General features: G+C 53.0%; 1 protein-coding gene across 1 annotated transcript; it reads left to right on the top strand.

The window, feature by feature from the left end:
* Positions 1-315: 315 nt before the first annotated feature.
* On the top strand, positions 316-18,616 carry FKBP5 (FKBP prolyl isomerase 5). The gene is made up of 12 exons (XM_058819346.1): positions 316-357; positions 5,687-5,763; positions 8,213-8,330; positions 9,150-9,294; positions 9,479-9,621; positions 10,462-10,576; positions 13,177-13,333; positions 13,777-13,867; positions 14,616-14,699; positions 15,125-15,310; positions 16,068-16,307; positions 17,483-18,616. Exons 2-12 carry the CDS (start codon positions 5,753-5,755, stop codon positions 17,588-17,590), a joined length of 1,398 nt encoding a protein of 465 aa, XP_058675329.1. The 5' UTR covers positions 316-357; positions 5,687-5,752; the 3' UTR covers positions 17,591-18,616.
* The last annotated feature ends 5,981 nt before the right edge of the window (positions 18,617-24,597 follow it).

Here is a 24,597-nt window from a genome sequence, read left to right as displayed (position 1 = left end):
TGTCCCCATCCCTGTTCCCTATCCCCCGTCCCCTTTCCCTCTCCCTGTCCCCGTCCCCTTTCCCTCTCCCTGTCCCCGTCCCCTATTCCCTGTCCCCGTCCCCTCTCCTTGTCCCCGCTCCCTCCCGGCCCCGCCGGTGCCACCCGGGCGAGCGCGCGGGCACAGCGCTCTGATTTGCATATCCCCTCCTCCGCAGCCAATAGCAAGGTGCGAACCGGAGACGGGCAGGCGGTGCGGCCAATGGGACGCTGGCGGGGCGGGGCCGAGGCGCGGGGCGGGGCGGCCGGGCCGGGCGGGCGCGCGGGGCCACTCGGAGCCGGGCGGCGGCGGCGGCGGCGGCGACAGCGGCGGCCACAGGTGGGACCGCGGGCCGGAGAGCCCCGTGAGCGGCGCTGGGCCCCCGCCACACCCGTGCGGGGCTGCGGGACCGCTGGGGGTCAGGCGGTGCGGGAGCGTGCGGCGGTGCGGGGCTGGGACGTGCCGGGGACGTGCGGGGACACCGAGCGGGGAAGGGGCGCCGGGGAAGGGGATGGCGGCGCCCGCGGGGTGAGGGTGGCGGCGGGGTCTGCGCCCCGCGGAGCCGCCGTGGGGAGTTCCCGTGGGGATGCTCCGGTGCCGGTGCTGCCCGGGCGGGTTCCGCTTCTCCGGCCCCATCCGAGGCTCCCGGAGCGCTTCTCCTGACAGCGCCGGGCACAGAGAGCCCGCAGGGTGCGCGCATCACCGCACACAGCAGGTAGAAGCGGCTGCACAAGGTAAATGTAATTTTTTAAAAAAGTTTCTGCCATTTCCCCTCCTCTCCGGGCGTAAAAACTCTTGCGGAGGTTCTGTTTTTAAAAGGCACTTTGGAGTGAGCCTGCTCTTCCCAGGAAACTCTGTTTGACACAATGGGATGTAGAAGCTTGTGGGAGATGGGTCTGACATCGGGGTGTCCCCAGAATGCAGCTCCAAATCGGCACTGAATTTCTGCCCCCACCGGTGCAAATAATAAAAAAATAAAATATAATGGAAAGGCTCCAAAGCTGTCCCGAGTTTCTGCCCCCACCGGTGCAAATAATAATAAAAAAAATAAAATATAATGGAAAGGCTCCAAAGCTGCACTGAATTCCTGCAAATAATAAAAGTACCCTTAAAAACAAAAGTACCCTTAAAAAAGAAGCCAGGAGCTGATACTTTATGGCTTTAAATATAGAGTTTAAATAGTGTCTCACCCTAATGAGCTATTAAACTTCAGGTGGGTTTGAGGGCGTCACTGGGATATCAAAGCCAACCTGGGAATTGGCATTGAAAGTTTAAAAAAGTTGAAAGCATAAATTGCTGCTTCCTTTAAAACATAAGCAAGCTGCCTCCCTCCTGCCTCCTCCCCTGTCCTGTTGAAGGGCTGGGGAGAAGAAAATCATTAAATACGTCTGGCAGAGCCTGTATCTGGATTTTTTTAATTTTTTTTTTAATAAATGCAAATAACCTCATCTTCCCAAGGCTGTGTTTGCGCAGCACACGCTTCAGTCATGCTGGGGTCCTTTCCCAGCGCTGTTAGAGCATCTTCCTGCTGGGATGAACCAAAAAATAAGGACAATTCCTGAGCAAAAAGCAAACTGCATCCCTCAGGAACATCACTGCCGCGTGGTTACGCGTGTTTTAATTAATTACCTGCTTGCAGAAGGAGAAAGTTTGCTGGAAGGTTTGAGATGCTTGGCACCAAGACCTCCTCGGGCTGGCTGCAGCTCCCAGGCTGGCTCAGGGGGAAAATATTTTGTAAATGGCTTGAAAAATGCTTTGTCCTCAGATAGTTCTCATTTTGTACTATTTTATATCAATTTTATTTTACAGTCACTCTCAGTTACATGAATTCATATAAAGTTGTTGCAGCCCCTTGAGGGAGCTGTGAAACTCCTCCTGATCCTGTGCACATTACAGGGAGATAGATATTACTTAGCAAGGATTTTTTTTATTATTATTATTTTAGTGCTCTGTGCTTGTGGGTGTAAAGCAGTGGCCACGAGTGCTCTAACGTACAAGTTGTTCATGTAACTTGTTTTTCATGGAGCTGACAGGCTTTTTCCATAACTAGTAATTGTGATTAGTAAGGATTTCTGATTTTGCAAGCGAGCGCGTTGGAAAATGAGGAAAATAATCGTAAAGTGAGGAGTCAGGAGCTGTGAGGGACTGCAGTTAAATCTTCCTCTACCTGCAGTGCCCCATCTTTGTAAATAGCAGTATTCCTCTTAGATGGAAAAATAATTGTCCTTAGATGGAAAAATATTATTATTGCAAGTACTTTTTTATTTACATTAAATAAAATGAGCCTGACAAGGAGCATCATTCCTGGGAGGTGCCACCATCCCAAAAAGGAGCTCAGGTGTGATGCAGCCTCACTCCCCAGCCCAGGTGCTGCCCACCAGGTGTGTGTCAGAGCCGTCCTCACCCTCTGGTGGCAGGGGGTGCAGCATTGTCCCCAAATCTGTGCTGTCCCCTGCCCCTCACAGCCATGGCACTGCCACCCCAGTTTGTCCCCTTGTGATGCTTCTCCAAGAATTCCTCCCTTGGCCCCAGAGCAGGCTGGTTTCACTGGGAATTGCCCGAAATAATTTGGCATTTATGGTGCAGCTGGTGCTGGGTTATTTCTGGGTGCTGAGCTGGGGATTCCCCCCTGGGGATGCTCCTGGTGCTGCTCAGCCCTCGTTCGTGGGGATAAATCATCAAACCCAGCATTTGCCCCTGCCAGGGCTCACAAATTGCTCGGAGAAACCCCCAAATCTGAGCAGTGAGATGCTTCTACAAACAAACAAACAAACAAAATTAAATAAATCCAAGTTTAATTGCCCCATTTATCCCGGAGAAAAGGCTAAATTAAAACGGAATTGGCAAACAAGGAGTTTCTTGTTTATTTCTGTTTAGTGTTTATTTTAGTCCCCCCCCAAACTGTCACTTGAAATTCAGTTTGCTCAGCACTGCTGTAGCTGCTGCCAGTGGAGGGCTTGGGCTTCCCTTGCTGTGCTCTGTGGGGAGGGAAACTTCACATTTACCAGCCAGAGGTGCAATATTTAGCTCCCAAAAGCCTGGCTGGTCTGTTGTCCCTGCTTGTTTTGACACAACTGGAAGGACCTCGCTCGTTTTTGGTGGCAGAAAACCCAGGAAGAGGGTGCCAAGGAGTGGGTAGTGGGATGTCAAGTGCTTTCTCACATTTTACAGATGGTTTATATAACCTGCTTGGCTATATTATTATTTTTTTTCCCCTGTCCAGTTACATAATCCCAATTTATGAAAGCTTTGGGAGGTTGCATTCCCCACTGCTTCATGTCTATATGTTACTGCCTCTGAGCTTGTTAGGGTGCCAGACATCTCCCAGGAAGCTCAGGCTGGTGTGGAACAGCTCTTTACACCCTCATTATTCCCATATTTCCTGGATTATTTTGTTTTATCATCTGTTTTGTCATTTGTTTTTGCCATCACCAGAAGCTGCGCCAGCCCCTCAGGAGCAGGGTGGGTGCAGGCTGCTGCCTCTCCCCGCTGATGCAGAGCAGAGACTTTGGGCATTCCTGGTTTTTCCAGTGTTTTGAGGATCTGTTCTGTGATTTTTGTGGTGGAAGCAGCTGAAATCCTTGCTGGGGACAGGTAGGAAAGGAGCAGCAGAGCATCCCTGTGTAAAATCCTCAGCCTCATCCTGCCCCTGGCGCCTTAACCCCTGGGGACAGCAGCTACCCATCAATGTCTGTGGATTTTGTGGGATTTTCCCTGGTGTAAGCTTATCCTTCAAAATAAGGGAGGAGAAAAGAAAATGCTGCTTTTTTTGAATTCCCTTTGACATGAAAGTGGAGGGTGTTGTGCCTGTGGGTTCCCGCTCTGGAGGAGATGCACCACAGGCTGCTCACCAGAGACCTCAGAGCAGCTTTATCCCTCTGATTTTATTTTTTTATTTTGAAGTGACCTGGGAAAACCAAGCAAGCATTTCCTTGCTAGAAAACCAGCAGAAGACCCAGATAATTTTTAATGGGTTTATATTGTGAACTGGGGGGGATAAAACCACTTCTCTCTGAAAGTCTTTTGTGTGCTGCTGGCACGGGCCCGCTCACTTCACCCCAGGGGATGCAGAGACACTGAACCCATCCTGCTTTTGCCTGGGATATTTATTCTGGCAGGGTTACTGACCCATCCTGCTCACTTGCTCCTCTCTCTGCAGCTGAGGAACAGCCTCTTACCCCACATATGTTTAAAAAAAAATCAATTAGTTATGACTTGAACCTTAAATAAAACCATTTCAGAAGCTTAAAAATATCCGCCAGGCAGAATGGTGCAGCCAGAGTGATGGGAACATAAGTGAGCTGCACTCAGTAGTTTTCTATCCTCTTAATTGTTTTAAAACCTTCCCCTGATGGTGCCTTTGTGCTCATGGGCAGATACCTCACGGTCCTTGGGGGCTGCATCCCTCTCTGAGGTGTCCCCAAGGTGTGGTGCCAATGTTTGGTGCCAGGGTCTCCACATTGTTCACCCTGGATGCAGGAAAACAGGGATTGTGCTGTGGTGTCTGGTGAATCAGGGCTCACCCCGGGTGCCATGGGGGCAATCCCAGCAGCTCTGTTTGCATTTTGGATTTTTGTTGGAGCAGGAGCCGCCGTGCCTGGCCCGCCGGGGTGTTGGCCGCTTGCACAACGTGCAGGGTGGGAAGTAAATTGATCCGTGGGAGCTCTGGGTTGGTGAACAATGGGTTCAATTTTATGGCTTCCCTGTTTGTTTTGAAGGAGGTGGAGAAAGTGGCCAGGATTAAAAAAAAAAAAAAAAAAAAATTAACTGTAATGTATGAGTGTGAGAAATGGCACTGAATGTCCAGGTGTGTCCTTCTGTGTTGGGATGCAGCTGAAGCTTATGTGGAGCTGCTTGTCCATCTTAGGAACGTCATGTTCTGTTAGAAATCCCAAATTTAACTCATGACCATCACCTTCCTTGGCCTCTGCTCAGCAGGCTGGCCTTGAGGTGTCTTAAAACACCCTCATCCAGGAAAAATCACTGCTCTGGTGTGTCCTCTCCTCTGCACAGGCACAGCTTGCTCAGCAAGAAGGGATTTTATTAGGAAAAAAGCAGTTTGTGATGGAAGGGGAAGCAATCCACTGTGGGACAGTGGAGAGAGAGACAGCAGCTGCACTAATTGGGTTATTCTTCATTATCAGTCTGTGCTGGGGGATGCCTGTGCAGCTTGAGGGGCTGGGATTTGGGGTGATGATCACCAGGATCCAGGGCCCCACATCTCCCTGCTGTTCTTTCAGATTTGTTTTTTTTAAAGCCTGACCTTTGCGTTTTCAAGAAACTCCCTCCTGTGTTGCAATCTGAGCTTTTAGGGCTGCTGTGGTGCTGTGGAAGTGAAAGTGCTTTGTGCTACGTGGGTCTTAAAAAACAAACCCTGGAGCAGCCAACTCTTCTTATTTTTTCATCCTGTTAATTTTCATCCCAGTGCAGCAGTTGGGCAGGATATAGCCTTGATTTATTTTTTGTAAAGCTGATGGTGAGATGCTGTTTTGTGGAAACAGGGAGTCAAAACAGGTTTTGGCCATAGTCTTCATCACCCATTTCTGACCATGATGGTCTCCAAACTGCTCTGTTCTCCCTTCTTCTTCTGAAATCCTGTTTTAGAATAAAAAAGCATATGTGGTTTTTTAATATTTTTTCCTTTTTGTCCCCTCCCTGTTCTCACCAGGTATTTCCCCGCTGTGTCTGTGCGCCTGGACTCTCCCTGCACCTCCAAACCTTCCCCAAGGGTTGCATGGTGGCAAGGTGAGACCCCTCAGAGCCCTGCCCAGCCCTGCTGCTGTTCCCCATCCCCTTCCCCTCCTGGGAGCCTCTGGGAGGGATCTGCAGCATGAAGTTTCCATTTGGAGCTGGCAGATTCCCGGTGCGCCGATTTCTAGGAATCGGGGCTGGGGATGGATGGTGAAACCCTAGCATGTGTGATACCTGTCTGTCCTCAGCCCAGGGTCAGACATCTGCATCCCATTCTCCCCTCTGCACTTCCAGCTGTTCCTCAGTGTTGGGAGGCAGCAGCACCTGTGTCGAGAGGGAGTTGTTAAATTTAAAGGATCGTTTTTATTTATTTCTGTGCTTTTCTGACCCATCCGTGTTTATATCCCAGGGAAATGAGCAGTGTGGATGTTCAGAGGAGGGAGGATGGTTTGTCCTGGCTTCATTTACAGATTTACAACATTAATCTTGTGGGTAGTAGCAGCAACGGGAAAGCAGGACCTGCTTGGGGTGTCAGAATCTCCCAGGGGCTTTTGCACAGAGTAATTAATTAATTAATGCCCTCCCTTATCCAGAGTACACAAACAAGAAGATTCAGGCTCTGACACCACCAGCAAGCTGGCTGTGCTCGATGACATCCCTGCCTGCTCTCTATTTAAACCTCAGGGAGTAGCAGATATTTTTCCTTTTTTTTTGCCCTACAACTGTTTGTTTCAAATTAATTGTGATTTTGGCCCCTGGCCAGCCTCCTCCTGTCGCTCCAAATGGGAGATAAGTGGGAGCAGTGCACTCTTTGCTCTAACCTACTTGGAGCCGTTGTTGCTGCACGGGGGAGCCGGGAGCTCTTTCCTAACTTGGGCCACATCTCCAGGGCTGGCTCCTGGGGGCTCTTTCCTAACGAGGGCCACATCTCCACATCTCCAGAGCTGGCTCCTGTGGGCTCCTTCCCTCCCAGGGCTGCTGACGCAGAGCTCTCCCCTCCCGCCCGCCTTGGCCAGCTTCCCTGGATGACTCCTCTAATTGCTTACGTAGAAAAATAATGAGAAGGATGCGTAGGGTGTATTTTTAGATGTCTCTTGGTGGGATTTAGCAACTGGCAAGCCGGAGCCAGCGCCTCCCTGTCCGTCTCCTGCATCCCAGCCGTGGCTGCTTGGTGGAGCTGGGGAGGTTCTGTCCCCACAAGGGGGTGATGCTTGGGCAAGCTTTGCTGCCTTTTGGGCTCCTCCTGGTCCTGGTGGGTGGGTTATGGATGATGTGGCCCTGGTGCTGCAGGGGATCTGTGCTGGGAACTGGTGCCATGCCCGTGCTGGGATGGGCACCACCTCCTCCTCCTCCTCACTCCTCTCCAAGAGGAAGGCTGTGGTGGCTTGGAGAGCATCCCAGCACCCCAATCATTGAATCATGGGATGGTTTGCATTGGGAGGAAGCTTTAAAGGCCATCTAGTCCAGTCCCCCACCATGAGTAGGGGCACCTTCCACTAGACCAGGCTGCTCACCCAAATGTTCCTGGGAATGGGGCACCCATCACCCTTTTGGGTGACCACTGCTTCACCACCACATCATCAAACATTTCTCCCAAAGCAACCCATGGCATATTTTCCAGTAAACACCTGTGAGATAATGGGTCTCACCACATGTTGCTTTGCTTTTTAAATGCTTTTTTAAAAAAAGATGTCCCCATCTGAAACCCCAGCAGCGCAGAGCAAAGGGAGCAGAATCCCATAAAATACCACCCAAAGTCTGTGATAATTGAGCCTTGCAACAAGTAGTTCCCTTATTTTTCTCTTTGCTTCTTCCATTTCAGGGCTCTTTGTGTCTCAGTGGCTTCCTGTGCTGGGGGGGCCGGGCTCCAGTCCTTCCCTTTCCACCCGGGTGCGAGGAAAGCAATTCTTCTCGCAGCGCGACTTATCTCTCCTTGGAGCTGAAAACATCCTTTCTTTGCTCTTTTTGAGTCCCCCAAATGAATGGTTTCTCCTGCTGGTTAACATCAGCTTCCACCAGCTGAAGACTGTGGGAAAGTTTCACAATTACAGTGGCTTTAATAGATCTGGTTTATGTCTTAAAAATCCCATCGCTTTCTAATTCTCCGTCACATGTTTCCTTGATGATGTGTCGCCCAGCAGTGCAGCTACCAAAATAGCCCCATGGTCTGAAGGAAATCATCAGGAAATATGTTTCTGAAACTGTAGGCAATTCTTTTTTTCACCAGGAACCATTGGAAAAAGTCTGTGTTCAATGGAAAACGTGGCTTTTCTGGCACCTTGGCTGCTTATGTGGTGACATTTGGGAGCACAGTGCTCCAGCAGTTTGCCCAAAAATCCCCCATTTTGCTATGAATTTTCTCTTCATCCACCCAAATAGCTGGGATTCTTTTGGTGTTGGGCTTGCTTTAATTTTTGGGGAAAATCCTTTATTTGTGCGTTGTGTTTCCATGCAGGGTGACAAACCCTGCCAGGCTGACGGGGTTTGTGCTGTGTTCCCCCAGGTCCAAGGAGACCATGACCACTGATGAGGCCACCAAGAGTGAAGGGGAGGTGCAGGCAGCAGCTCTGGCTGAGCGTGGGGAGGACATCACCCCATCCAAGGACCGAGGGGTTCTGAAGGTGAGGGGGATCTGCATTGTCCTGCCCTCCTACCCTTTGGGGTGCAGGTCACCCCAGCCCTCAGGGTCACAGCTCCAGGGCTCTAGAGTCGAGTTCTTTCATTTCCAAGGCAAAGAGGATGAGCAAAGGAGAATGGAGTGGTGGTTGAGGCTGGTGGGCCCGGGCTGCTCCGTGAATTTCACTGCTATTGTGTTCCTAATCAGATTATTAGCTGTAAATCCACAAAGCATTTCTGTGTGTGACTCACAAACATTAGAAAGAGCACATTACTGAGGTCATCCAGTCTGCTCCACAGCCCCTTTTTCATATTCAGGGCCGTTTCTGGATAGTTCTGCTCCTCAGCACTTACACTTCTCCACTTGAATAGGACCTTTCCTCCAAGAATAGCATCCTCCCCTGCTCCATCCTCAGCTCGAGAACTGCTTGTTCCCGGCTGCAGCCTGCAGAAAAAAGTGTTGACAAGGAGTGAGTAGTGAGCTGACACACCCCTGTGAGTAAAATGTGTATGGACAGAGTGAGTGGAGCTGTGCTCACTGCAGGTTTGGAGCCATGGTGTTTATCCAGTCCCAGTGTGGACTGGTCTCTGCTCCCAGCCCAGTCCAGCTCCACTGCTGTTGGCTCCACTTTGAGATTTGTTTTCAGGAGTTGATGATGGGCAAATTTAGGGGTAAATTGAGTAGCTCCCTGCTGTTACTCAGGGCAGCACTGGGGTCTATATGTGTATATATATATTTTTTTATGTAAATGCCTGTGTGTGTATCTCCCTCCCTTTCCATATGCATCCACGGCCCCAGCTCACGGGTGGTTTCTCTCTCTCAGATCATTAAGAGACCTGGGAGTGAGGATGAGTGTCCCATGATTGGGGACAAGGTCTATGTGCACTACAAAGGGAAATTGGCCAACGGGAAGAAGTTCGACTCCAGCCGTGATCGGAACGAGCCCTTCATCTTCAGCCTGGGCAAGGGTGAGCTGCTCCAGGGGATGCTGGAGGGTGGGATCAGCCCGGGATCACCCCTGAACCTGCTGCAGGACAGCTGGACAGCATCAGCCCCGCCTTAGGTCACTGCTGAATGTGGGGTTGTTTTGTTTTGGGTTTGTTGCTGAGTTGCTGCTTGCTCCCTCCTGCCTGACACCTGCCTTCCTCCTAGGTCAGGTCATCAAGGCATGGGACATTGGGGTGGCCACCATGAAGAAGGGAGAGATCTGCTACCTGCTCTGCAAACCTGAGTACGCCTACGGCTCTGCTGGCAGTGCCCCCAAAATCCCCTCCAATGCCACCCTCTTCTTTGAGGCAAGTAATGCTGGTGAGCCTGCCAGCTCCCTCCCTTTCTGCCTTGCCAGCCAGCTCAGAAATAAAAAAAAAAATATTATTAATAATAATGATAAAAAAACAAACCCCAAACAACAAAAAAAAAAAGAAAGCAACAAGCCAACTTGGATTCCTGAAACGTGTCCCTCTGCTCCAGGAACTGCTGCCAGGGCTTTCTCAGAAATGTGTGTCTGAGCTGGAAGGCTGGGACTGAAACTCCAGTTTAGCAGAATCCTGGTGCTGGGGCAGGGAGTGGGCATATTCCTGGTTTCAACATGCACAAGGGAAGGAGAAAGCAGCTGGGAAATGCCTGCAGGTGCTAGAAAACCATTAGTGCTGAGGGGTGGTAGGAAAGGTAAGGGTTTGGCACTGAGGACTCCCTGGGCAGGGCTCTTTGGGACATGGAAGGAGGAGAGAGTCTGTCCTAAATTAAGGTTCAGGCCTTCCAAGTGTGGACTAAGCTGAGGTTCAGAGCTGATCCCATCACAGGATGAAGGGGAAGCTCCTGCTCACTCTGGGGGATTTTCACAGCATCAGCTGTGTTGTACCCTTACAGGTTCAATAAACTTATTTTTGCTGTTACTTTGTGCTATGCTTCAGGTACTGGATGTGTCCCAGATTCTAATAAATCCTGTGTATTATGCTGTGGTTTTTGGATCTGGGTTTTTATGGGCAACTTCTGCTCGTCAGCTGAAAGGAGAATTAGCTGGCTTGCTTCTCCAGCCAGGGGATGAACTGCTGCTTTGTGGCTCTCTGTTGTTTTTCTCTTCTCCTTTCCCCTTCCCTGCTCTCTGCCCACTTTTCCCCTTTATTATTTTTTAGGTCGAGCTGCTTGACTTCAAGGGCGAGGACTTGTTTGAGGATGGAGGGATCATCCGGAGGATCAAGAGGAAGGGGGAAGGTTACTCCAACCCCAATGAAGGAGCTACAGTGGAGAGTGAGTGCTGGTCCCTGTGGGACAGGCAGGGCTCAGTCCTGAGCTGATCCCTGCCCTGAGCAGTGACACGGATGCAGTGACATCCATCCAGGGCCAGGTGGGCTGGAGAGCAGCTGGGGATGCTCCTCTGAGATCTTGCTCAGTGTTTTGGACACTCAGCAGTTTCTTTGGCCTCCTCGTTCCACTGTTGATGGTGTTTTTGGGGGTTCCCATCACATTTCTTACAGAATGGGGCTTTTGCCTTCCCTTACGGCCACAGGGCTGCTGATGGTGGGGGGAAGGAAATTATTACAAGGGGTTTGCTGAGGCTGGGGTGGTCTCAGCTGATGTGGGAGGATGAGGAGCTCACATCCCATTGGACTGTCCCTCTTCTGGTCCCATCTCTGGAGCAGACATTTCGTGGGGCTGGACAGGGGAGGGCAGACTGAGATTTAGGTTTTTTTCCTTTCTAAGAACTGCTCAGACACACACACAGGGCTTGCTTCATATGGGACACATTTACTTTCATTTCTTAATTCCAGAGCTCCTGTACACAAAGATCCTAAAGTCCCTTTATCAACTGAGAAATTGAATCTGAGCTGTGAGAGCTTACCAAGCTCGCAGCTTTAAGTGGATGGTTCTTCTAACCTGACTCTCTTTTAGGGAAAATGAGATTTGAACTGAAATTCCACTGTCTGAGCAGTGGTCACTGTTCTGGGGGTGGCACAGCAGTCCATGGTTTACCTCAGCTGTGTAGTTTGGGAGGTGCTGGAATAAAGCTGGGATAAATCACTCTTCCAGGAGCAAGCACCTCCGGGTTTTTATAGGCTTTAAGTTTTACAGACCCTAAATCCCAGCTCTGCTCCCTAAAACCTGTGCTGCAGTTGAAATCTGGCATTCCAGCTTTTGTTACATCCTTTCCCCCCACACCCCTCCTCCTTCTCCGTTTTTAATCTGAGTACAAATTGCTGTCAGCACATCAAGTTCGTGTGCCAGCCGCACTCAGTACACTCTGTTCTCAGCTCTTCAAAAACAAAATCGCTGCAGGCACTGAGAGAACAATAAGTCAGAGCTGCAACCGGAGTGATGTTCCTTCAGTGACTTTTTTTTCTCTGTAATCCAAGAGCGGCTGAACCAGCTGACCCACTCCTGGAAACCCGAGCTGAGATTTTCCCCTCTGTGCTCGCTGTGTTTTCTGTGCAATTAAAACAGGGCAGCGCTATCCTTGGAAGGAAGGATCACAACATCCCCTCGTGCATCCTGTTTTAAAGCGGATCCTCCCATCACCACCACATTCCACAGGGGATGTGGGACCTGGGGGAGCTGCAGTTCTGCTTTTGGGGTCAGGGATTATGGATCTGTGCTGGCCAGGAGCGAGCAGGGAAATACACAGGGCTGTGGGGTGGCTTACCTGTATTTTAGGCAGGATTTTCCACATTTCCTGTGTCTAAAGAACCAGCCAGCTTGGTTTTTGAGTAGTGCAAGAGCAGAGGTTGTCCCTGGTGGAGGTGGATTTGCTTTTTGTCCTTATGCCAAGCTGGGTGAGCTCACAGCAGCCTGACTGATGTGGTCACTGAGCACCAGTGATGGATGCAGGATGTGTCCCAGGGACTTCTGAGGGTCTCCCAGGGCAGGAGTTAGGCTCAGATTTCCTTCAGCCCAGGCTGCAGCTCTCCTGTGCAGAGCCCAGACCCTCATGGCTGTTTCTGGTGCCCAGCTTGTCCTGCCCCTCACCTGCCACCACAGCAGGATGCTCAGTGCCCTGCAGCATCTCAGGCTGCATTCTGTTCCCCTCAAACAAAGGTAATCTCATGTCTTTGCAGGCTGCAAAACCTTTAAGAACAGCTGTGAATTTTTCATCTTACAAAGCTTTTTTGTTGTTGTTGTTTGTTTTAGCTTTTTTTTCCCCCCCAACAATATGTGGGAGTTCCTTGTGAAATTGCTTTTCCTTGATGCCTGCACGTGTGTGTATGCCTTTTACCCTGCAAGCAGAATGCAAAGGTTGTAAAAGCGTCCCCAAAGCCTGGAACGTCTTCAGGTTTGCATAAATAAAAGAATAATCTTGCTGTGGAGAGGCAGGCAGGAGTGCCAGGTGCAGAATGTGCCAGGTACCCGGTGTCCGCTCTGCCTGCGCCTCTGCCAGCCGCTGGGGCTGGAACAGCACGGCTCCTGGTTGAAGATTAAAAATAAAAAAGTTTATCTTGTACTTTGAGTTCTCAGAGTCGGGAGAACGTGGCCTTGCTGTGGAGGCAGGAGTCAAGGCAGTATAGCACAGTATAGGGGATTTGTAATCACCGTGATAAACTCTGCGTGGCGCCGTGCCAGGAGCAATATCCAGTTCCAGTAAGGCTTGACTCGTGCACTTGAGTGCGAGGGGAACATATTAGTCACGATGTTTATCTGTTGTTTGGTCCCTGCTTAGACAAGATATGCCTGCCTTGCTTTTCAGCAACGTTCCCAAGGCCTCCCCATCCCTCTCCTCCAGCCCTGGGTCTTCCCTCCTGCAGGCTCTGCTGAGTTTTGGGAGAGATGCTTTATAAAATGCTTTCTAAGACACTTTGGAGCCCAGTTTTCTCCATGGTGATTCTGAGTGCCACCCTGCCCCTCTTTCCCCTCCGCAGTTCACCTGGAGGGATTCTGTGGTGGCCACAGGTTCGACTGCAAGGACGTGAAGTTCGTGGTGGGCGAAGGAGAGGACCACGACATCCCCATCGGCATTGACAAGGCCCTGGAGAAGATGCAGAGGGGAGAGCACTGCATCCTCTACCTCAGCCCACGGTGAGGAGCATCCCCACAGCGATTCTGAGTGGGTCTCAGCCTCCAGCCCTTGTGGGACATGGTGATCCTGAAAATAGAACTCTCAGGGAGAGCCTCAGAGGACACCAGCAGGGGTGACCAGTGGCATGTAAACAGGAATATTGAGATGATTTAAAAAAAAAAAACAGGTGAAAGGGCTTTAGCCCAGCCCAGTGTCTGAGATGAAAATGTCTCTCTGGAAATGATCAGGGCTGGAGAGAAGCCTGTGTAAAAATATGGCTTTGATGCAGCCAGAAGGGACAATTCCCAATGTATGCACTGTACGTCCACAGGCTCATGGAGAGTAACATCACCTGTCCCCAAAATGCTAGAAAGCCGTGGGTGGCAGCCTGGGTGTGCATTTATGGGCGAGCTCTGCTGAAAATCAGATTTTCCCCTCTCTGAGTGCCTCCCCTGCCCTGCAGGTACGGCTTTGGCGAGGCCGGGAAGCCAAAATTCGGCATCCAGGGCAACGCAGAGCTGGTGTACGAGGTGACCCTGAAGAGCTTTGAGAAGGTGAGGGCAGAGGTGCTGCTGTCCCTGCCTGGGCTGCAGGAATGTCAGGGCCTGTGCAGCCTCCAGCCTTTGTCCCTGGCGTGGCTGCAGCCCAACCCCTGCTGGAGTGGACACGTCACCGAGGAGCTTCGTGTTCTCAATTTGTTCTTCTCTGTTGGTTTGTTTTATTCTTGTGGCTCAGCTCCAAGGCTGGGTCTCTTATTTGTTCCTAACCTTGTCCTTTTGTACTTTCTTTTTATTTTAATATTATTGTTTCTTCTTCCTTTTTTTTCCCCCTCTTCTTTTTCTTTTTTTTTTCTCCTCCTTTTTCTCCTTTTTTCCTTGCTTTTTCTCTTCTTTTCTCCTCTTTTTTCCTATTTTCTCATAATTTTTCCTTTTTTCTACTTTTTTCCATTTTCTCCTTTTTTCTTTTTATTTTCTTTCCCTTTTTTCTCCTTTTTTCCTCTCTTTTTTTTTTTTTTTTTCCCCTGGACTGCACAGATAAACGCTGCTCCATCCAGCCAGCCCTTGGCTGTGCCCATGGGGATGGGATGCAGGAGAAGCCCATGGGATTTGCACATCCCTGGATGGGTCCCCTGCCTGTGCCATCCCTCTGGCCAAAGCAGGGGCAGGACCTGTGTGCAGGCTCTGTGGCACAGCCCTGCTGAGCCCTGGGTGTCACCACGCTGTCCCAGAGGGTGGCACGGTGCTGCTGGGGCAGGGGAGGCTGCTCTGCTCCCCTGGGAGTGCTCCAAGTGTTCCTTTGCAGGCCAAGGAGTCGTGGGAGATGGACACCAAGGAGAAGCTGGAGCAGGCGGCCGTGGTCAAGGAGAAGGGCACCATGTACTTCAAGGTTTGTGAACTCGGGGGTGGCAGAGGCAGAGCAGGGGAGCTGGGGCTGAGTTTGGCAGCCATCAGCGTCACAGAAGCCATGTGCCCCCAGATAGGGCTGGGGAGGGTGAGTCCTGCCCTCCCTCTGCCTTTTTCTCACTCCTTGATGCTCCCTGAGATATCTCATCCCTTGCCAGCACTGCCTTGGCTCTGTGTGCTCCCTGCAGAGCAGGACAGCAGATCAAACCCTGCTGAGGGGCTTTGCATTCCCCCTCCCAGCTGGGGCACCCCAGCTCCCCACTGTTCTGGCTCAGAATTTCCCAAACCTGCTGGTTCTGTAGGAGCTGGGATCCTCCTCCTTGCCTGTGTTTACTGAACACCCCACTTGTCACCTGCTCACAGGACACCCCAGGGGCAGCCTGAGCCTCATTTTTTTGCTCCTTTCAGGAAGGCAAGTACCTGCAGGCGGTGATTCAGTATGGGAAGATTGTGTCCTGGCTGGAGATGGAGTATGGCTTGTCTGAGAAGGAGTCCAAAGCCTCGGACTCCTTCCTGCTGGCTGCCTTCCTCAACCTGGCCATGTGCTACCTGAAGCTGCGCGAGTACGCCAAGGCTGTCGAGTGCTGTGACAAGGTAGGGGGGCCCTGCTGCCATCCCTGGGCACCAGAAACTGGTGCCTTTACGGGCTACCCAAACACAGAGGCCAGACAAAATTAAGGGGATAAAAAGCATTTGTATTTATTGAACGACCTTGATGTACATTTACGGACTGCGCCCCAAAAAATGGACAATGATGGGTCACGAGTTCTCACTTGGCCATTTTCATATCGGGGGTTAATCTTGCAATTACAGCTTCAGGTAATGACGTAATTTAACCCCAGTTTTCTCCCCCCAACTCACTTTTGTTTCCATATCTTGGGGCCTGAGGCAGTTGAGGTGTCCTTGATTCCAGGCCTGGAGGGGAATTGTTGTGTCTGACCAAAATGGGAGAACAGCAGCTAGCCCTGTACATGGAGTTTAGAATTACATATATGAAAAATATAAAAGCTGAAGTCCTAAGGCATCAGCATGAGCCTGGAGGATGAAGCCTCCTCTTCTCCTGCATGTTCTCATTGGGAGTTTGGTGGAGTTTTTAAAAATTTCTTTTTGTATAAGAAGGAGTATGCCTGCCACACTCAGGGGTATTTTAAGCAAGGAGAGATAATAAAACTTCACTAATGATCTCCCAGCTGCCAATGGGGATGAGGCAATTTTTGTCGAGCAAGATGCAAGTGCTCTGGAGATTTGAAGCCACCTTGTCCTAAATTTGACAGATTTATTGAGGCTTCAGCTGTGGGGGATCTCTTGGGAGGGCTCAGAGATGTTAACAGAGACCTGTGTGTGTTCCCAGGCTCTGGGGTTGGACCAGGACAATGAGAAAGGCTTGTACAGGAGGGGTGAAGCCAGGTTATTGATGAACGAGTTCGAGCTGGCCAAATGTGACTTTCAAAAAGTGCTGGAAGTGAACCCACAGAACAAAGCAGCGAAATCCCAAATCTCTGTGTGCCAGAAGAAAACCAAGGAGCACAACGAGAGGGACCGCAGGATCTATGCCAACATGTTCACAAAGTTTGCAGAGAGGGATGCAAAGGTGAGTGCTGATCGTTTCTGGCCATCCAGGGTTGCGCTGAGGGATGCTCCACAGATGAGAACAGATGGGTTAAACCAAATTAAATTAGGATGGAGGATGGAGGATTGGACAGATTAAATTTTAGGTCAGGATGGGATAGAGCCTGCTGCAGTGGGAAGAAGTGTTTTACTTCTTGGTCTCTCTTATGCGGAGGGTGCCATCAGGTGCTCAATCATCAATAAAAGCATTTGCAGTGTGAGCTCACAGGGGCTGATAAAGGGCTGGAACTGGTGTTTAACTTGGCTGCTCCCAGCCAGTGACTATTGGTGGTGGCCAGTAAAATGAAGTGTCATTCCATCTCTGGCAGGAGTATTTTGAGACATGATAGTGTGGATTTCCTGAAGCTGGTAAGGCAATACCTGCTCCTGTGCTTGGGTGGAGAGATCGCTGTCTCAGAACAGGCTCTCATCCAAAATTCCACTGAACAAAACCTGCTGTACTGTAATGAGAGAGGACACAGCTTTGCAAGCCATCTGCATGGGTCATTTTTAGTGTAACCTCTTCTGAAGCAGTGTCTGGAGGTGGAGGCTGTGGATTAAGTGACTGGTGCAGCCCCTGGGGAGCAGCGTGCTGGGACAAGCAGCTTGGGCAAGGATCAGGGCCAGCTGCTGGCACTGAGCTTGGCTTGTGTGGCCAGCTGTGATGGGCACAGTCACTGCTGGGGCTGGCATAAGGCTGCCCTGAGCCCGAGTGCTGCTCTCCTGCACCTTCTTGGTGGGCTGCACCCACAGCTTGGTCCCGTATCTCCACTCTGGCACTGCTGCCTTACCTCCTCATCCCTTTTTTCCCTGTCCGTCCGTCCATCCATCCATCCATCCATCCATCCATCCATCCATCCATCCATCCATCCATCCGTCCATCCACACTCTGTGTCAGGCCCTGCTTTCAGTGAGGTGCTCCACATCATTCCCAGGGCTCCCACACCCTTTCCAAAAGCTTTAACCTCCACCAGCCACTGAGCCAAGGAAGCAGAACCCACCAGTGGGAGCTGCACTGCTCGATGGGCACAGGGGAGTTGTGGGGGGCAATTTTACCTCTCCCCATCCTGTCTGAGCCTCTTCCCAGCACCCCTGCCTCCTGCCTGCCCCTTCCCTCTCCCCTTTCCAGCTCAGTGTGTTTCATTTGCTGTTTGGCAGGAAGCAGCCAGCAAAACTGGAGCGGGAAAAGCAGAGGAGAAGGCGGCGTGCGGAAAAGGACGCAAAACTGCTGGTTCTGAAGGTGAAGAGGCTGAAGGACATGTATGATGGAGGAGGAGGGGATGGCATAGCCTCCTGCCCACACTGAGAAAGGTTGCTGCCAAACCTTGGGACTCGCCAGTGTCTCCTTGTAAAGCTTGTTACAGTTTGTGTGATCGTGGAAGCCAAAAGCGCCTCGCCAAGAAAAGCAACCCCGTCCCACCGCCCCGGGTGCTCTGGGGGCAGAGCAGGAGTGGCAGGACACCGTGGGACCACTGCACGTGGAACAAATACCCTTTGGGCAGCAGGGAAAAGAAAAGAAACCATGATGATGATGATAAATTAAAGCGCTTGGCTCCTGGGAGGTTTCCGCAGACAGCTTTCTCCATCTCCCTGGGCTTTGTGTGTCCACTCTCAGCACAGCATCCCCTGAGAGGAGCTAGGATGTGGGACGTGCTCCTTGTACCCTGCAGTGCTGCCTCTGGGTGTCCCAGCACAGCCCGGGGACAGGGATTGGCTCTGTCCCCTGCTGACTCCTTGCCTGTGGCCAAAGGTTGCAGGGCAGAGCCAGGATGAGAACCCAATGGCCTCTGTGCAGCCCCTTTAGGGGGTGCAGGGACATCTTTAGCCTTTAAAGCACTGTTTGGGGCGGGGGGAACACACAGATTTTACCTTCTGGAGGAGCTGGTTCCTGTTTCTTTAGAGAGCAAAAAAGCCTGTCCAGCTTTGCAGGTGCTCAACCCACAGCCTGCACCCCATGCCTTGGCTCCCAGCTTTAAATGGGAGTTTTATTGCTTTTATTGGGATCTGGATGTGGGGAAAATAAAAGAGCAGGTGGACATGTGGTTCAGAAAGGCAGAGCTGGTGCCATGGGTTTGTCACTGAGCAGCTTTGCCATGGTGAGGGGGTCCTGGGTGCACGATGTCCCTGCACCAGAGCTGCTGCTGCCTCCTCAGCCATCAGCCCTGTCCATCCTCAAGGGACACTGTCTCTACCCCATGAGAACAGCTTTCCAGTTGTTATTTTTCCTGTCTCTACAATAATACCCCTTTTGGAGCTTGAAAATAAACAACTGAAAGAAAAAGAAAAAATAAATATTACTCTTTCTCTGGATCCTGCTCAGCAAAGGGGGTGGCTGTGGGGAGGATGGGTGGGTGCTCCTTGTGGGGAGATGCCCCAGAAATTGAGGAATTATTGGTATCTCCAATAATGTCTCCAATAATGTCTCCAAGAGCTGCTGCTGCCCCTTTTTCTCACTGCCATTGTTCTCTGGAGAGCCAGCAATGCTTCTTTGGAAGTGCCTGGCTGAGGGATGCTCCTTGGGGGTCTCAGCTGTTTTTCCAGCCTGGGAGGTTTATCCTTATGCTTTTTTCTCCCATTCCAGTGTGTTATTTTGGGAGGGGTTTTCCTGAGGGTCAGCTGAGTGGGTGGAGGGGTCATTTGTGCCTCTTGAGTGGGGAGAGAACAGAAAGCTGAGCCAGGGGGGTATAAGCACTGCCCATCCCTCTTTTATACCCCTCTCCGCAATCTTGGCAGAATAAGCCAGATTTGGTTAAAATTCCTCTTCTCTAGTCCCACTGGGTCGCACCTGAAGCATCATTTCTCAAGCTTGTGTGTTTTCCCACCTGCAGCAGTGGCACAGCAGCCGCGTGGCTGCTCCAGCTGCTCATCCATTTAAGCAGAAGGAATTTCCTACCACCGTGGGATGCCCCTCCCTGGCGGCTGCTGTGAGACCCAGAACCTCTGCAAAACCTGGGCTTTTCATCTTTTAACCAGATTTTTGGTTTATTTTGGCTTGGTGCTTTTCTGTCCCTTGGAAGAGAAATTGAACTGGTGTGGATGATGAGGTTTGGAGATGAGAGGGAGACCAGGAGGGTTTTGTAAGGAGGGTTAAGCAGCTCCCGGTGCCGGTGGGTGTGCAGTGCTCAAATGCCATCTAGTGGCACCAAGCACGGGCTGGGGGTTTGGGGGGACCGTGGTGGGCTGGGCAGGGCCAAGGGGACACTGGGGACACTGGGGACACTGGGCTTGTCTGGCTTTGCAGCCCAACACCATCTCTGGGGGCCTCTGAGGAGGAATAGCAAGAGTTCAGTGGTGTAATGGGGAGGTGAGGCATGAGGAGATTATGAAACACATCCAAAGAGACCTCGGGACGTGGGGCAGGGCTCAGGGCACAGCAGTGCTCAGCACAGGGATCCTTACACCACCCAGAGCAGGGATGCTGCCTTCCCCTAAATGGGGTCTCCACGCTCAGCTCGCACAAAACAGCCCAAATTCAGGAGGCATTTCTGGGTGAAAAACAAAGATACCCAGGGAGGATAACCCTAAGCACAGTCAGCCACTTCTGTGCCCACTGGCTGTGCTGTGCCAGGGAGCCCAACCAGCCGGGGGCACCCCTAAAGGCTCTGGGGTCTGGCTGAGCCCCTGCATTCCTGCAGATTCCTGTGATCACTCCCTGCCAGCTGCTCTCGCTGGCTGCCAGCCCCTGAGAAAATCCTATTAACCGAGTTTCAGGAGAAATAAAGTTAATCGCCTCCCCCGGCTGCTCTTCCTCCTTTCCCTTCTCCTCCTCCCGGCGCAGGGAGTGCGGGGGCGATGCGGGGAGGCTGCTCTGGCTCCTGCGGCTGCCACTGACCCCGTGGCCCTGGGCTGGTAGGGGCTGCAGGGCAGGACCGAGCCGGGCCGTGCTGGGCCGAGCCCTGCCGGGCCGAGCCGTGCCGGGCTGAGCCGTGCTGGGCCGAGCCGTGCTGGGCCGAGCCGTGCCGGGCTGAGCCGTGCTGGGCCGAGCCGTGCCGGGCTGAGCCGTGCCGGGCCGAGCCGTGCTGGGCCGAGCCGTGCCGGGCTGAGCCGTGCCGGGCTGAGCCGTGCCGGGCTGAGCCGTGCCGGGCCGAGCCGTGCTGGGCTGAGCCGTGCTGGGCTGAGCCGGGCCGTGCCGGGAGCGATGCCGCTGCAAACGGAGATCCTGCGGGAAGTCTGGGCTGCCGACAGGTCGGTGCCGGGGCAGGGTGGGTGATGTGGGGTGGGATCTGCTGGGTGGGATCTACAGAATCCGCTGGGTGGATGATGTAGGGTGGGATACGGGGATCTATGGGGTGGGATCTATGGGGTGGGATCTGCTGGGTGGGTGATGTGGGGTGGGATCTGCTGGGTGTGATTTGCAGGGTAGGTGATGTAGGGTGGGATATGTGGAGTGGGATCTGCTGTGTGGGATCTGCAGGGTGGGATCCACAGAGTGGATCTGCAGGGTGGGATCTGTAGGGTGTGATTTGCAGGGTGGGTGATGCGGTTTGGGATCCACAGTGTGGGATCCGTGGGGTGGGATCCATGGGGTGGGATCCACATAGTGGATCTGCAGGGTGGGATCTGTGGGGTGGGATCTGCAGGGTGGGATCTGCGGGATGGGATCTGTGGGGTACCATTGGCAGGGTGGGTGATGCGGTTTGGGATCCACAGAGTGGGATCCATGGGATGGGATCTGCTGGGTAGGTGATGTAGGGTGGGACCCACAGTGTGGGATCCATGTGGTGGGATTCCTGGGTATCTGTTTTTCACTCAGAAATGTCTCCTTGGTGAGTGAAGAGCAGGATTTGGGGTGAATCTGCAGTGTGAGATCTGTGGGGTGCGATTTGCAGGGTGGGATCTGCTGGGTGGGATCTGTGGAATGGGATCTGCTGGGTAGGATCTGTGGGGTATGATTTGAAGGGCGGGTGATGTGGTGTGGGATCTGTGGGGTGGATCTGCACTGTGGGATCTGTGGGGTGGGATTTGCTGGGTGGATAATATGGGGTGGGATCCACTGGGTGGGTGATGTACTGGGCACCCCAGCACACTCCCCTCTCCTCCTTTCTTTTCTCCTGTTTTCAATTTCAATGTGCTTTAGTGAGCAGTTTTATCACTGTGTTGTTTCTTTGGGGGTTGGTGGGATGATGCTCGTTGATTTACTGAGAGGAAAAGTTTCTTAGATGGGGATCCCCAAATTTAGCTCCTTGCTGTCCCCCCCGACCAAGACAGAGCCTGTCCTGTGTTCCCAGTTAGGAAGGATGATGTCAGGCAAGCTCGATCCAGTTGAGACAGGGAAATGCTGCTGGAACCAAATGAAACACTGACCTTTCCCCCTTTACCAAAAATCGGGGCAATCCCGTGCCCCCAGGGCCTGTGGAAGCCCTGACCCTTTTGGTTTCTGTGCCCCACAGCCCCAGTGAGGAGCCAGGGAGCCCCCAGCAGCACAAGCCCAAGCAGGTGAGAAAAAATCCTTCCCCTCCATCCCATGTGCCACCATCCCTGCTGTGGCTGTGCCCAAGGGCTGGGGACATCAGAGAACCCCAGAGTCCACCCCAAGGCCCATTTGGGGCTGTTCCATTGGGGCGCTGCAGCCTGTGAGGGCAGGAGATTTTTGGGAACCCTCTCCAGAGTGGGTGGGTCGAGACAATTCCACAGCCCTCCCTTCTTTGTGCATCCTTCTGAACCCCCCTCCATCACTCTGAGGCACCCCATGAGGAGGGCTCCTGGTTCTTAGATAACAGTTTAATTAAGCCCCTCCGTTAAGCTGTAAACTGTGACTCACTTTCCCCAGGCCATGACCCTGAAACCAGACCCCCCTTCCCTGCATTTCAGAGCAGCCCCCAGGTGCCCCCCAGCCTTGGGAGGGTCTCAGCAGCAATTTCAGCCCCCACCCGATTTAATTTTTAATCAGCAGCTCCTCCTTGAAGGGCTTTGTTAAGTAAGGGAGTGGTTGCCCACCCTGCAGCTTCTTAAGGGATTAGGGGGTGCAAAGGAGATTTTCTGTGTGAGCTCATGACACGGAAGAAAGCAGCCAGTTCCCAGCTCCACCATGGAGCCCCCAGCTCCCCCTCCCCAAATTCACAGCCCTGGGATATAACAGGGACCCATCAGGATCCCACTTTTTGCAAAACACCTTCACACATTGCCCTGGGAGAAGCAGGGCAGGACTGATTTCCCGCAAGGGGAAGATGCTCTGTTGGGCAGTGGAAGCCTCAGGGCACCTGGATTTGCTGAGATCACTTTCTGAGAGCCCTGAGCTGACACCCACTCCCCAAACACCTCCTGCCCAGAGCCAGGTGCTGACCCACATGCTCTGTATTTGGTAAATCTGGGTTATTTATAGCCCCAGCTCACCAGGATTAGGTGTGCTGTGCCTAATCCTCCTGCCTCCCTGCTCCTGCTGACCTCCTTGTGGTCCACATGAGCCTCTGGTGGGTGTGAGAGCTGATGGAGGTGAGAGCCCAGCCTGCCTGCCCCTCCCTATGCCCCTGGCCCAGCTCAGGTGCCCACTGAGGCCACCAGTGCCAGAGTGGCTGCAGCCAGGGTCCCCATGGGCACAGTGAGATTTGTCCCTCTGTGCTGGCACAGCAGCACCATCATCACCTCCCTCACCTCCAGGGCAGATGTCTGTCTGTCTGTCTGTCTGTCTGCTAACAGACCTTTCTGTTTTCCTCCCTCTGCCTTCCTGGGGGGCTGCCCATGGTAAGTCACACTTTGGAAGGTGTCAGTGTGTCTGTCCCTGCTCCCGTGCTGGGCCAGGGGAAAGCCTGGCTGTATTTCTGAAAGGAACCCAGTGCTGACTGAGCAGGGGTTCCCTGTAAAGGGAAAAGGAGTTTAAGGCTGGCACCACCCCTGCAGCACCGTCCATGAGGGCAGAAGCTGAAGAAGAAGAGGCAGGAGCCCGGGTTGGAGCCCGAGGCAAAACCACGACGGCCGAGGCTGAAGAAGCTGAATGAGGCTGCAGAGGAGGCTCCAGCCCCGGCACAGGGTGAGCACAGATCCCCCACAGAAATGGGGGAAATTGTGGGAAATGGGGTGCCCCACCCTGCACCTGAGGCGCTCTCCATCACGGGCATCCCTTGAAATGTGCAGGGGTGAAGAAGGTGAGGAAGAAGAAGGAGGAGAAGGGGGAGGAGGAGAGCGACAAGGACCCCTCCTCCAAGTTCCCCAAGGAGCCTCGGAAGAAGAAGGAAGGCCTGGCTGCCCGCTCCCAGGTGCCCAAGGGCTCCAAGAAGCCACAAGGTGCGGGGCCAACACCCAGCTCTGCAGGCACTCGGTCGTGTCCCTTCGTGTCCCTTTGTACCACGTCCCGATAGCGCTGTCGGTGCTCCCAGTGCCCGCTGGAGCTTCTTCCAGGGCTTCTGTGGGAGCTTCTGCGGGGGTTCTGCCCATCCCCGGCAGAGATTTTTGCCTAAAACCCATCTACGACCTGGGAGAAACGGGGATGCTGCGCTCATTGCCCTGATCGGGGAGTTGGTACCGAAGGGGACAGTGGGCACAGGGGGTGACACACTCCCTGGGTGGGTGGCACGGACGTCCCCGAACACTTCCCGGGAGCGAAAAGCGGCTCGGATCGGCTCGGCTCGGCTGCGGCCGCGAGAGAGCGCTGTGGCTGCGGCTGCGGTGCCCGGAGCTGGACACGGCCCCGGCCCCGCCGGAGCCCGGGGGGACAGCAGGACCCCCAACACCATCACCGGGGGGGCAGCAGGAGGGTCACACCCCCAACAGCATCACCGGGGGGACAGCAGGAGGGTCAGACCCCCAACACCATCACCAGAGGGACAGCAGGAGGGTCAGACCCCCAACACCATCCCTGGGGACAGCAGGACCCCCAACACCATCACCGGGGGGACAGCAGGAGGGTCAGACCCCCAACATCACCCTGAGGGACAGCAGGAGGGCAGGACCCCGGCCACCAACCCTGGGGACAGCAGGAGGGTCTGGTCACCATCCCGGGGGGACAGCAGGAGGGCCGTCCAGTGTGTTGGCTGATGCCGCCGTCACCTCTGGGCAGAGCCGGCAGAGGATGAGGATGATGAGGAAGAGGAGGAAGAGGTGGAGAATAAAAACCCGCCCAAAAAGCTCAAGAAGAAGGTTCCCAAAGAGCCCCTCTCGGGCGGGGGGGAGAAGAAGCTGAAGCCCAAGGGTGAGTGCCCAGGGATAGGGATGGCTTGAGCCCAGCTCTGGGACCTGTCCTTGCTGGGAGCAGGGAGAGGCCTTCACTGTCCCGGGAGGCTCAGGGGGCTGCAGGGCCATCGCCCCCTCCCCAAGTGATCTCAGCCCTTTCTGCTGCT

The sequence above is a fragment of the Ammospiza caudacuta genome, chromosome 24, assembly GCF_027887145.1.
Source record: "Ammospiza caudacuta isolate bAmmCau1 chromosome 24, bAmmCau1.pri, whole genome shotgun sequence".
Lineage (NCBI taxonomy): Eukaryota > Metazoa > Chordata > Aves > Passeriformes > Passerellidae > Ammospiza > Ammospiza caudacuta.
The sequence above is the reverse complement of the archived record's forward strand: the minus strand, read 5'-3'. Positions and strand labels throughout refer to the sequence as shown.